General features: G+C 42.4%; 3 protein-coding genes across 5 annotated transcripts in view; 2 read left to right on the top strand and 1 right to left on the bottom strand.

Moving 5' to 3' along the window:
• The window catches only part of CBR4 (carbonyl reductase 4), a 133,928-nt gene that overhangs the window by 15,484 nt on the left and 104,406 nt on the right, over window positions 1–14,038 (bottom strand). The window lies entirely within an intron of this gene.
• Window positions 1–14,038, top strand: part of PALLD (palladin, cytoskeletal associated protein) — an 86,433-nt gene that overhangs the window by 30,559 nt on the left and 41,836 nt on the right. The window lies entirely within an intron of this gene.
• The window catches only part of LOC109489461 (palladin-like), a 228,795-nt gene extending 214,757 nt beyond the window's left edge, over window positions 1–14,038 (top strand). Inside the window, exons 9-11 of one of the 3 annotated variants that reach the window (XR_004625790.1) lie at window positions 7,114–7,527; window positions 10,931–11,075; window positions 13,936–14,038. Coding sequence is in view for 2 of the 3 variants with exons in the window: in XM_019798527.2 (XP_019654086.2) it covers window positions 7,114–7,465 (352 nt within the window). In the remaining variant the exon portion in view is untranslated. Of the gene's footprint in view, window positions 1–7,113; window positions 7,528–10,930; window positions 11,076–13,935 lie in introns of those variants that run through there. The other 2 variants (XM_019798527.2, XM_034661395.1) reach the window with 2 other exon arrangements.

Genomic DNA, 14,038 nt, shown 5'->3' with positions numbered 1-14,038 from the left:
TATCATTCTGTGAGTCTCCTGTTTACATCATCATACAGATATTTATACTCAAGTAGCTTTTTCCATTATTTGTTTTGAATTTTAAAAAGAATAATCGCATCCAGGTGTATACACGACTTCCCTAAATGAAGGGCCACCTAATATATAAAATTTTAAAATCTAATCATAAAACCCAGTGTCATATGCTGCAAACTTCATTATTTACATGTTTTGGAAAAGAAGTATAGTAAAACGAGCCCAATACCATAGGTGTCTGTACTATGAAGTTTTCTTCTTTCAGAAGGCATTTCTAGATGTTGCAGGGTTTTTCTCTTACTGAGATGTCATAAGCACCATATCATAGAACACTCCATTCAGCAGAAGGGTAGGTGAATGCCTCTTGACTATATATGGTCGTACAGAACCATGCTGGAAGCTCATGTAGCTATGATACATTTCTCTCATTTTTTAAAAGAGTAATTACATTAAGTAATTGGGCTCTTTTATCTAAGAATTATTTTAGTGGCTTTAGTCATTTCTCAGGGAGGGAACCTCATTTATTATGGTTCTTCCCAAGACACATTTGGATAGACTTCATTTACTGCTGCAAGGACTGGGTCTGCCTCCTGAGCGGGAAGGTCGGTCAGCACTGTCATGACTGCAGCTCATCCTTTGGCTTCTAAGGAATGTCAAGGTCAGTTGGTCATAAGCTAAGAAAGGTCAGAGCCACTTAAAATTTAACAGTTCTTTTCCCTGGTCACAAGTCTCTTGGTGCACACTGCTAAGCTACAGCTCTTGAGCTTGCCAAAATGCAGTTTTGAGTTTTTTTCAAGAACCTTGTCCCTCTTGGGATAAGAGGTTGGAATTGGTGGCTGGTGATCAGGCAATGCCTGCAGGCACGCCGTGCAACCCTTGCCTTAGCTCTCTCGGTCGTGAACATGTAAACTAGCAATGGTTGACCTTTAAGAGAAAATCGATTACTCTTTGAGTACTCAGGTCCAGCTGTGCATTCCTTTCACTTATTTACCCTTGTGAGACTGAAATATGTAGAAAATGTTTTTGGCATCTTATCGTTTATTCAGAAATGTCGTTTAGTTCTTCAGCGATAGGCTACTAGAAGTCTAAAATAGTCATCCTTATAAATCAGTGTTGTTCATCAATAGGTGGAAGACAACCATTTTTTAAAATTCCATTATATTTAGTGATGCAGTCTCTCACAAGATGTGGTAACACAAAAATTAATGTTCACATGTCCAATTTTCAGAGACTAGATTCTGGATTTTATAGTTGGGAGGAACTTTAAAACATATTTTAAAGGACTATTTAAAAATAGTGTGATTCTCTGTTTCACAGATAAGAAGCAACTCAGACCCGTCTTAGTCAAGGCCACGCAGATAATCTGTGGCACGGTCACTTCTGCCAGGGAATAGCCCAGTGGCAATTTCTCCAAGAAATAAAAGTTGGCAAAGCACAGCATATGAAACATAAAGCATTCTCTACCTAAAACTGTACATGTGGAATGTCTCTAGGACATAGTCAAGCTGTCTCTCTGTGTAGCTGTTTTGGGTTCCGTTGCAGTGTTGATATCCCAGTAACGAAGGGGTGGGAGTGACAGAGTTAGAGCCAGTCTTGGGTGGAACCCACATTAGAAAGGTCCCCCGTGGCTGAAGGGGTCATAGTGCACATGCAAGTATTAGATAAGTCCTGCTGCCTTGACGAGAGATACCATAACATAATAGTCACGAGCCACACCGCCTGGGGGTAAGCCCGTCGGCACTTCTTTCCAGCTGTGTACCTTTGAGCAACTTTTTGACCTCGTGCCTGGGTTTCCTCATATATAAAATGGAGATAACGAAAGAGGCCTTCTCTCCTTAGGTTTTTTATAAAGATGCAGTATAGTTGGTATAGATTAAGGACTCCTAACAGTGTTCGGTACATAGCAAGTGCTCAGTGAGAGGTGGCAATGAAGCTACTGGTGCCAGTAATAGTAGTCGTCGTCATGATTGATTAAAGTCTTTGTTTTGGGTTTTTTTTTTTTTTAAAGATTTTATTTATTAGAGAGAGAGCACGAGCGGGATGGAGGGGCTGAGGGAGAAGCAGACTCCCCACTGAGCAGGGAGCCCAACATGGGGCTCGATCCCAGGACCCCGGGATCATGACCTGAGCTGAAGGCAGACGCTTAACCGACTGAGCCGCCCAGGTGCCCTGATTAAAGTCTGTGAACAAGGGCCTCTCCTGGGAATTTCAGATACATGGAATAGATGCTCTTCTTCTTCTGGAATAGTTAGTAAGAGCACTGTGTCTTTTTTTACCATTTGAAATTCTTTAAAATAGAAGCTTCAGGAATTTTATGTTTTAAGAACTAATTATACTTTCTATGTCTTACGAATTTTCTGTATTTTAAACATTATATTTTTATATGCACAAGGTTAAAAAATAGTCAAGCTCTAGTATAGGAGACTATGAAATGCAAAAATAAGACGACTTCTACCTTGTTCTAGTCTCACTTTCCAGAGATCAGCACTTTTAGTCATTTGTTTTTAGACCATCCGATGGTTTCTTTCACAATTTTATGAACAAGATATATATTCATTATTTACTGATTCATCAACTGCAGTAGTGCTATTAAATTTTTTAAAGATTTTATTTGTCTGAGAGAGAGTGGAGGGAGGGGCAGAGGGAGAAGGAGAGACTCTCAAGCAGACTCTGCTGAGCATGGAGCCGGACGCACAACTCGATCTCACGACCCTGAGATCACTACCTAAGCCTAAATCAAGAGTCGGTTGCTTAACCAACTGAGCCACCCAGGTGCCCCACTATTAATTTTTAATATTATTCTTACCAGCAAGATGCTCTTGTCAGGCCTTTGGCACTGACCAGCCGATAACTTTGTGTAGTTAATCTCTCTATGTTTCTGTTTCCTTATCTGTAAAATAAGGAAATTGGACTGGTTGGTCTCCAAGGTTATTTTTTTTACAGTGTGAGAGAACATTTGAACTAACTTAAGCAAAACAAAAACAAAAACAAACAAAAAAAAACACGGAGAGGAGCAGTTATTTTGTACCTGGAATTGACAGATAAAACTGATGTGAGGGCTATCTGAATCTAGGTGCTAAGATACCATCCCAGTTTCACCTCTCTCATCTTTTATCTCCCAGTGTGGCTTCTTTTTATGTTTTGGCTTCCTTTTTGTAGGCTCTTCCATCTCAGCCAGCACCTCTGAGGGATTCTGTCCTTTTAGTTATCTAATCTTAGCTATCTGTCAAAGAGACACATTTCCATCTCATCTTCAGTATGAAAAATCCTGATTGGCCTGGCCTGACCTGGATCATTATTTATCCTGGAATGATTTGGTGAAGCCAACAAGGATTGGCTAGTCCTGGGTCACATGTTCACCCTGTGACCAGGGGTTGGGGGATTATGACTGGCAGACCCATAAGGATTGGGGTAGAAGCTGGTCTGTGAAGGAGGGGATGAACTGATTTTACCAGATGAAGGGAAGAATGGTAGTCATAAAAGCAGATGTCCACTCCTCTTGAAGTTTCAAGAAATTGATTTTAAGAAGGAACTCACCCCCAGGGCACCTGGGTGGCTCAGTCGGCTAAGCATCCAACTCTTGATTTTGGCTCAGGTCATGACCTTGGAGTCATGAAATCAAGCCCCACACTGGGCTCCGTGCTCAGTCTAGAGTCAGCTTGAGATTCTGTCACCCTCTCCCTCTGCCCCTCCCGCTCTTGCTCTCTTTCAAATAAACCTTAAAAAAAAAAAAAAAAGGAACTCATCCAATTCTCCACCAGCTAGTGAGTCATTACTTGCTGTTATGAATGCTTACCTCCATGTCACCAACCAATGGCCTCATTCTCCTTCCAGAAAGAAAGCATGGCCTCCACCTACACATTCTCTAACTTAGTATCAGCCAGTAGCAACTCCCGGCAGTGCTTCCACAATACTTGAAAAACGAGTCCACACATCAGTGTGAATTGCGGGCAGGCATCATCAGTGCCTCAGGTCCCAGCCCCAGCACGGTTATCCTGTGCAGTTTTGTTCACACTGCGCTGTTAGGTCTTTGTGGCCTGCTATGCAGTGGACACACAGGGAGCCATTTCCTCTTTCTGTACAGGGACCAACTTTGTTATCTCAGGATACAATCTATGCTTTGGAAAAAAACATGGCAGCGATGGGCAGAATGGGCCCTTCTAAAGGAAAGAAATGCCTCGAGATGACTAAAGTTTTCACCAAGTTCTGAAAATATCCCTGAGATGCTTTTCCTCAAGGTAAACATAAACTCGAGGCGCTTCTGACTGATAACCAAATAAAATGGAAAATGGGCACTGGTACAGGCTTCCGCGGCCTGGAACATGATGGAGTGCCTCACAGATGCCAAATTGGGAACTCGCCTACCAGCTTCACAAACACTCCCTTTTGGGGGATGGGAGTTTCATATTTTGGATACTAAAAAAATTAAGAATATAAGTCTTGTCATCCTTATAAGAGCTCTGATTGTTTCACCTTTCCCATTTTCCGCCTAAAACGATGCCCGATGAGCTCCTCACGGGTACTGCCAAACATTGCAGTAATCACCTGGAGAGCACAGAGAACCCACACCGGGTTCTAGAATATCTGGCTCGTGGGTGTGGGTGGAGGATGTCTCCGCCAAACCCTGGCATTGCCGTACCAGCCATGAGGACTGGCACGACTTGCAGGAGGGAGAAAGAACTGCTAGATAATACCGAGGAGGACTTCGAGGAAAGATGGATGTTGAAAGGGGCACAAAAGGCTAAAGACAGCCTCAGTGGATGGAGAGAAACTGGTGGGGGTGGGCCTTCCCAAAGAGGGCAGGACACGCAAGAAGGCTAAGAAGGAAAACCCAACGTGAATTTGGGGAGCAAGGAGACTAATTTGGAAGGATGAAAATGTGGAGCTAGAGCAGGAATTAGAAGAAGTTAGGACTGCTTGGGGCCAAACTGTGGGAATCTTCAAATTATCCATGCGTTATTGGGTGGGGAAATTAGAGGAGGGGGTACCCTGTCTTAGGTGTGATGAGTTTATGTTCTGTCTATGAACTGGCAACAGAACTCGAATTTAGGATTGGGGTCTGGGTCAGAGATAGATTAGGGAGTGATCAGGGAGTTGTGGTGTTGGGGGGACACCGAAGTGAGAGGGCCAGAGAAGAAGCCGTGAGGGGAAGGCACAGGATCAGAGGCAGGAGAACAAGACAGTGGTGGCCATGAGGATGATGGCAGTGAGAAGAGCGCTTCGAGAAGGAGCGGGTGGGTGCTTGCATTGTCAGTGCAGAGGGGGCAAGAGTGAGCATGGAGACAGGACTGACACCCCCAGATTACAGATCCAGAGCATGACATAACCAGATCTTTATGGTCAAGAAAATACCTCAGTTTTTAGGAGGTTTACAAAATCAGGCCAGTGGACAAAAAGGTTTTGTGGTGGAAAGAGGGTAAAGGTCTGTTAACAGTGAGTGGTTCCTGAGCCACTGAACTAACTAGTTCACGTTTCTATAAGGGAGAACATTCTAGCAGAACCGCATCCAACCTAATTCCCACAAGAGCTGTTCTGAGACACACAAAACCCTAAAGCTATTTTTCTTAACTTGTGGACAGGATTGATCTGTAGAATTTATCTGCATTAAGAAAAAAATGCAATTAATGTTAACTGATGAGGTTATGATTGTTTACAGAATAAAAGTATCCTTCCTTTTATGAGATTTTGTAAGAGTCATTTGTGGAATGATTTTAGTTTGCTTCTCTGAGGCCTTCAAAATCTATTTCTGTTTACCAGGAAATAACATACTCATTTTTCAAAAACAATTTCATGGCTGTGAAAACAGCATATGCCTAGGAATGACATATGTATACCACCAAATGCCATGCTTGGACTTGGTTAGTTGTTTATGAGTTCCTTTTATACTCAATTTCTTTATAATGTTTGAATGTTACTGGGCTCAAGAGTAAGGATCATAAAATCTGAAAGTTTATTAGGACCTTACAGATAATACATTATAAATTCCCATTTTCAAGTTGAGAAACTGGGTCCCTGATAGGCCAAGCCAATTATCCAAAGTCAGAAACAGCTGGTGGCTGAACTGGAGTTGAATTATTTGAACATTTCTCCGGTTGACTCTTTGTTCTTACTTGTAAGTAGCCTGTGTGATAGTGACTTTATCTGCAGGGCACCTTTACTCCCTTAGAACAATGCAGCGGTGTGCGTCCCAGGGCCATGTCGCTTGACGGTGCAGCTAGTTTTGTACGTTAGAGAAATCTGAGGATTTTAATTAAATCCAGCAAACACTTACTGAGCTTCTTATGTGTGAGCACAGAGAGGTGTTGAACATAAAATGTTTGGAAGGGGTAGAGAAGTGAGAGAATTGCTGTTTTGTTCTGAGTATATTAAAGCCCTTTGGTGGGTAGGGTTAGAAGACAACCACTTGGTGAGTGGATGATGGTTATTTCTTTGGAAAGATAGGGCACTTTGCCTCTAGTAGTAATACATTCTTGCAAGTACAAAATGCACATCGCTGTTTTAGATCGGTTCAGCAAACATAAATGGAAATGACACAGAAGGGATGGCACAAACCTCTCAATGATGAAGTGGGAAGTTGAGGAAATATTAACCATATGAAACCTTAAATTACGCCATGAATTCTTCATCTTGTTAGAAGACCTGAAGTTATCTGTCCACCTTTTGTTCCCCCAATTCTTTAAAATCTCAGAGAAATTTAATGCTTAAAACCTGAAAGTGCCTCAGCATCTGTCTCACAGGGAGGGTTTTTTGGGTTTTTTGGGGGTTCTTTTTGTTGTTGTTTTTTGGTGTTTGAATTAGAAATGAGATCACTGACGTTGACTCAAGTATTCACAGAAAAGGCTGGAAAGCAGATTTCTTGTCAAAAGTGCACTTTGTGTTAAGAATTAATAGCAAACATTTTCAATTGGGAACAGTCTGCGTTAATTTCTCTTAATGTCCACTATATTCGAGCAGTTTTTCTAAGAATCAGCAGCTAATCTCTTCCTGCTGTTTCCACTAGCCTGTGCAGCAACAGAAATGAAAATTGTTTAAGGCATTTAACTGTGATGTGGGATTGATGCTTTTAGAATCTGACCTCACATTCCTCCCTTAAAAAAGGCTGCGGCTGAGACGCCAGCGGTCCACCTCATTCGGATTCATCAGGCAAACACCATTGGAGTCCGCGCCTTCTCACATACAATGTAGTCGGGGTACAGTCCCTTTGGCAGGACTACAGATGCTTTGGACCCCATCCTACAGCCTTCACAAAGCCACACGACCATTTACGTGCCCCACAGAGAGTTGCGCCTCCACAGACCTCCTGAAGGAGAATCCCCTGCATCTGGGAAGCCAGCTGCAGGATTCCCGTTCGGAGGAACAGCTCAAGTCAGTGTTGGCCCTTGTAGGGACACCAGCCCAGCCGCCCAGTCCTCATTGCCTGAGCTACATGACGGACACAGCCATCCTTTGACAGTTCAGAGACATTCCCAGGAGGATTATGAAGTGGTCAGCAGTTGCTCCCTCTTTCTCATGGTACATGGAATGACTTCAAATAGACATCAACTTTATATATGAAGACATAAAGAGCTTCTGTTTTTCTGTAGCAGAGCCACGGGCAGTTCTTATTCTAAGTGGAAAGGACGAGCTTTTCTAAAGAGATGCAAGTCGTGTGCTGATTTCACTCAGGTCACTTCTTCCCTGAACCCTCCTGTGTAATTAATTGGGTTCCGTCCTGGCTCTATCTAGGGAGTTGGGATGATTTACAAAAGGCTCAGAATAAATTAAAGATCAAAGAATGTGGTTTGTATAAAGAAACCTATGTCGTTTTGCAATAAATGCTAAATACACATTCCCAAGCAGTAGTCAATTTTAATCTGATTCTCACATTCTCTTGTTGATGGTACTTTGTAGAAGATCCAAATCTTTTATCCCTGCCCTCTCCCCCAACCTTAGGGAGAATGTATTTAAGGTCTTAGCTATTTTTGCACTTACCACCTCCCCAAAACCCAGTGTCATACATTCTCATTTGGCTTACGTTAACTCATTTTTATTGTGTAAATGATTGTTCTCAAGATTGTGATTTATGTACCTTTTACCAAGGGGCCGGAATAAGTTAGTGCTAAACAAAGCAAGTTGTTAGATATTGACCCTCACCAAGTGGACCTAGTTTATGTGATACGAAGACATAAAGTATGAGTAATAGAAACAAGATCAAGATGGTTGAAGCACTAATATAATAAAGTAGATGGAACTTAATCAGCACTCCCTGAACTGAAGCCCTTGTAGGAGTTCTATATTCTATTTTATAAGTTCCCAGAGTTAATATATTGAGTTCTCTCATACGTCTGATACTGAGCTAATCCCAGCCAATGCTGTGGGAACACCCAGTTTATTCCCTAATTCACTTATCTACCTTCATTTGAAAATGCTTAAAATTCCCCAGTCCAGTGTGGGGCCCTCCTATCGTAGGCCTGCCCTACTGAGTGTACCTGATGGACTCAGAAATTAACATGGTTTCTGCCACTGCCAGTGTGTGTCTGCCAGTGTGGTGTTCGGTTGTGTGTTGTGAGGGTGCCGAGTTAGTGTTGTGAGGATGCTGGAGGTCACTGTCCTTGCCTTCAAAGTGCTTATAAATAGCAGGACCAGCAGAGCTCTCCGTTCGGAGGGCGCGGTCCTGCACCTCTTGTCATACAGTGGTGCACCTCTTGTCATACAGTGGTGCACCTCTTGTCATACAGTGGTGCACCTCTTGTCATACAGTGGTGCACCTCTTGTCATACAGTGGTGCACCTCTTGTCATACAGTGGTGCACCTCTTGTCATACAGTGGTGCACCTCTTGTCATACAGTGGTGCACCTCTTGTCATACAGTGGTGCACCTCTTGTCATACAGTGGTGCACCTCTTGTCATACAGTGGTGCACCTCTTGTCATACAGTGGTGCACCTCTTGTCATACAGTGGTGCACCTCTTGTCATACAGTGGTGCACCTCTTGTCATACAGTGGTGCACCTCTTGTCATACAGTGGTGCACCTCTTGTCATACAGTGGTGCACCTCTTGTCATACAGTGGTGCACCTCTTGTCATACAGTGGTGCACCTCTTGTCATACAGTGGTGCACCTCTTGTCATACAGTGGTGCACCTCTTGTCATACAGTGGTGCACCTCTTGTCATACAGTGGTGCACCTCTTGTCATACAGTGGTGCACCTCTTGTCATACAGTGGTGCACCTCTTGTCATACAGTGGTGCACCTCTTGTCATACAGTGGTGCACCTCTTGTCATACAGTGGTGCACCTCTTGTCATACAGTGGTGCACCTCTTGTCATACAGTGGTGCACCTCTTGTCATACAGTGGTGCACCTCTTGTCATACAGTGGTGCACCTCTTGTCATACAGTGGTGCACCTCTTGTCATACAGTGGTGCACCTCTTGTCATACAGTGGTGCACCTCTTGTCATACAGTGGTGCACCTCTTGTCATACAGTGGTGCACCTCTTGTCATACAGTGGTGCACCTCTTGTCATACAGTGGTGCACCTCTTGTCATACAGTGGTGCACCTTCTTGTCATACAGTGGTGCACCTCTTGTCATACAGTGATGCACCTCTTGTCATACAGTGGTGCACCTCTTGTCATACAGTGGCTTCTGTATCACACAATAAAAAATGAAAGAAAATAGATAAGTCAACAGCGGATTTATTCTGAAAGCACAAATGTTTTTCAGCTTCAAGATCCCATGAGTTTCTCCAGACAATTATAAATACTCGATCTGTATTAATATGAGCAGGGGATAAATTACTTCTTGCAATCCAGACATTGCTCCAGAGAGAGACATACTGGGAATTTCCAATTTACATAAAAGTTGTTTTCCAGAAGTTTACTTTCACATCATTCATTTTGAGCTTGGGCTGCAGGTCCCCAGAGAAAAAGTGATATGTGTAATAATAAGCTAACATTTTAATAAACCTTTTTTTTTCTTGTTTATTGAGCACTTTGGAGAGAAGGCTCTTGAGCCAGACAGCCCTTCACATCCAGGTTCTGCCCTTAGACCAATTATTTGACCTCACTAATCTATGGGGAATTTTTTTAATGGGGATGAAAATACCAACCTCCCAGGATGGTTGAAAATGAGTCAGTCCAGTGCCAGGTGCATGACTCGTGCTGTCTCTCATCTGCTGCCCCTGCTGTGGTTTTATGAGTATAAGAAGGACCACCACTGTGGTGGGAACAGATAAAGAGGAAATTTCCCTTGCAATCAGTAGAACATTATCTCCATTTTTTAGGGTGCATTTTATACAGTAACACGAACTGATGTGGTGGTTGTCTCCTGCCGTGGAATGTTTTTTGAGCTCATGCTGTGAACCAGGCACTGTGCTCACTGAATCCTCACGGTGACCCCACAGTTAGTAGCTGGTGGAGTCGCGTTCCCAGTCAGTGCCATCGAACTTGAGTCTAGCCTTTTTCTCCTGTACCACACTGTCACTTGGCTGGTTACATTTTTCCAAGGCTGCTTTAATTGAGTGGCAAGAGAGATTACTGAATTGGAAAGTAAATTGGGTTCTGCATGTCTCTCTGTATATCCCTGTCAAATCTAAATCTTTGCCCCATCCAGTCTAAATCTGTAAAACTGTTCTAGTTAAAATCTATGTCCAAACCATTGGGGTGCAGGAGGGGGGTTCTTGATTTTCTGTAATGTTAAGAGGAGAATCCACTGAGTATTTACATATTCCCTTTCTGAGCTGCCAAGATCTTCTCATCTTTGCACCATTTCACCCTAAGAAGAATCAAGTTTGCCTTCAGATATTCCGAAATATATTCTTAAATATGTAAAAATTTAAAATGTTGGCCCTCGTGCTGTGGCTTTGTGGAGGCATGAGTGGAGAAAGTTCTTAGAAGGGAAAGATGACAGATTTTTTTTTTTTAATCACATTGGAGGTGGGGGTTCTTCCATGTGGACATGCCTGGTGCAGTTAAAGAAGCCGGATACAGACACAGATCAAACCTGGCTCTGCAGGCGACTTGTTCTGTGACCTTGAGTGTGTTACCTGAAGTTTCCCCATCTGTAAATGGGCTGTGACAGGTGTGTAACAAAAAGTCCAGACATCTCGTTTCCTTAAGTATCGAAGACTTTAGAATTGAAGGAGGGGTAAGAATAGAAAATTTCTTAGACTTTTTGAATTGTGGTAGAGGGAGGGAAAAAGGCTGGGGGAAGGGTGTGGTTGACGGAGTAGTTGTGCAAAATCAAAGATTTTAATATGCCACTCAAAGTGTTGTCCTTGCAACTAGGGCTGTCGAGATGTCTTTTCAGCCTTGACATAGTATTTCCAAGAGGTTCAATGCAGTTTCATTTTCAGAAAAAAGAGAAAACAGTGGGAAAACCAGAAAAGTGATGAATTTTTATAACATTTAAGTAATTTCCAGGGGCTTTTCTGGTAGCTTTCATTCCCTTTGCCTTTTTATCTCTGTGAAAATCAGCTTTTATAAAAATAACATAACAAGGACGGAGAAAATGATTTAGAATTGTGCATTTCATCATTTCAGAATCCAGGTGTCAGATCCATTTAACTCAAGTATTCTTTAAAATATTATGGTTTGCCAGAAATCAAACTTGACACTTCATGATTCAAAATAACCGTTTTACTCTCCCTTCCCACCTCTCCAGTTCTCTGCATATTTTATTCTTCGCCCAGTGCAAAATGGGGGAGTAGAAACCCTAGCAAAGTTCTTCACTGCAGTATCTACTAGTAACCAAATCACTAGAATGCCAGTTCATTTCTTGTGAAATGCTACATTAAGACTTTATTGAACCGTCACGTATTACAAAAGCAGCATCTCAGCAGCTTTAAGCCCACATGGGTGTTAACAAACTTGGTGGTTGTTCTTAACAGCCAGAAGAGTAGGCTTGACCCCGGGAGAGTTAGCATATAGTGGTGGTCTGGGCTTTCCTGCCTTGGCTTCTTTGAAGACTGGCTTCTCAGGAACCACTCCCTAATCCTGGGGCACAGGAGTCCTCACACCAGATATAGGGAATAATACGAGTCTGTAGCAGCCTTGCTAGAGTCACTAAACACAGCTATTTGCTGATGCCAGGCCAAGCTCAAAATACCTTAAGACACAGCTGAGGCCATGGTGAGCCCAGCTGGCCAGAGTAGGGGAGCAGTGCCTCTGAGGAGGGCCACACGGACCACTCCCACTCCAGGCACACAGGTCCCCTGAATGTTCATGATGAACATTCGAGGACTAGGCTGCATAGGTACGAAATAAGGTGATAGACTAGGCAGGAAGATCAGAAAGGAGCATTTGGGGATTTAGAATGAGAGTGCTAGATGATGGGTTTAGAGCTGTTGGGTGGTTTTTATGAGTTCTATTCCTGGGCCAGTTCTAAATACATGAATGCAGGAGCACATGTGCTGGACAGGGGACCCAAACCACACTGACATCTGGAACTTGAGCATCTGGTGAATCCTAGCAGTGGCATAGCTGCTTTTAAAACGCTCCAACAGACTTCCATAGGACTGACCCCACAAAATTCTTTGTTGTTGAAATCTTTGATGCTCTGCACAGATTAAGCATATAGAGTCATCTATATACTTTATATACATAAAAGAACCATTTAATTTATACTTTTCAGTTCCCAAGAAAGCATTTCTTGTTCTTTTTGTGGATTTATATGTAATTACTTTACTGGATAATTACAGAAGGGGATGGAAGACACAGGATGTTCCTACATCTAATGATACTTGCTAAGAGAGCTAATTTTTTTTCACTTTGATCAGCAGCTTCAATTCCTTTCATTGCTTTGAGTTTTAAAAGCTTGATTTTGAAATTAAATACTTATGGATAAGGAAGTTTTGGAGGTTTTATTTTGTGTGTGTGTGTGTGTGTGTGTGTGTGTGTGTGTGTGTGTGTGTGTTTTATAGCTTTAAAAGGCTTAAAGTTAGGAGTATGGCTTTGGTTATGCATGGCTGTTCTGGCTGCTCCCTATAGTGCCACCTTCTGTTGAAGTTTCTTTTGACAGCCATTGGTCACTGAAGATAGGAAAATATCTTGGATGTAAAATTCAGCTAACCAGGAAAGAAGCTTGCTTGAGTAAAATAGGGTTAGATTTTAGCTAATTGCTAGCTGCTCACTAGCTTTTGTAAAAAATAAAATTCAAACTATCTCTCTCAATGGAAAGTACTTGGGGAATTAAAACTGCATTATTATTATTATTATTATAAAATAATTTGTTATTGCTTATTGAACACCTACCTACATATTAAAGATCAGTGTCATTTGTATATTTTAGACATGGCACAAAATATCAGTGTGTATTAAGATTTGTCTAAATAATTGGCAATTCAGGGTTCACTACTAAAATTTTGGCGACAGTAAATTCTGCGTATGTTTTTTGTAGGCAATAAATGCAGAAATTAAAGTAGCTATCCCCCCATCACCCTGTATTTACTGAATGCAGAGTTGACAGCACTAAAGTAGGCAAATTGGACTAACCTTGATCTTCCAAAAATAACTTGTCTTTTCTTTTAACTTTCTCATTGATAGAATTCTCTTCCAAAAATTTTTGACAACAAATGAGAGGACTGAGAACTCATGTCGAAAGTTTTTCTCTTCATATTTCTGGTTCTGTTAAAATGAAATATGTTTCTGGAAGTCAGACCAAATTTCCATCACTGGAATTTGTAAATTGATTTGGATCATCTTAGGTAAAACTTAAATTAGACCTTGAGATAACCGATTATACTTAATTGACTTAGCGCTTTGTCCAGAATTAATAACACACTTCAGGCTAAATAACTTGGGCCTTATTCAGACCAGGTGATCGTTTGGAGCTGGCATACATCGGAAGTTTCGCCCCCAAGTTAACCTCACAGCCCCAAATGAACATTCCTTCTAGTTCCCTCTCTGAAGGTGTCGCTTTTCTCTCCCCCACCCCCCCACAGGGACGCTCTGAAAATCCAGCAACTCCAGAACCAAATCCGGCTGGAGCAGGAGGCCAGCGCGCGGCACCCCCCGCCCGCCGGCGCCCCGCGCAGCGCGCCCCCG

The sequence above is a fragment of the Ailuropoda melanoleuca genome, chromosome 5, assembly GCF_002007445.2.
Source record: "Ailuropoda melanoleuca isolate Jingjing chromosome 5, ASM200744v2, whole genome shotgun sequence".
Taxonomy (NCBI): domain Eukaryota; kingdom Metazoa; phylum Chordata; class Mammalia; order Carnivora; family Ursidae; genus Ailuropoda; species Ailuropoda melanoleuca.
This window is presented reverse-complemented; position numbering and strand designations above follow the sequence as displayed.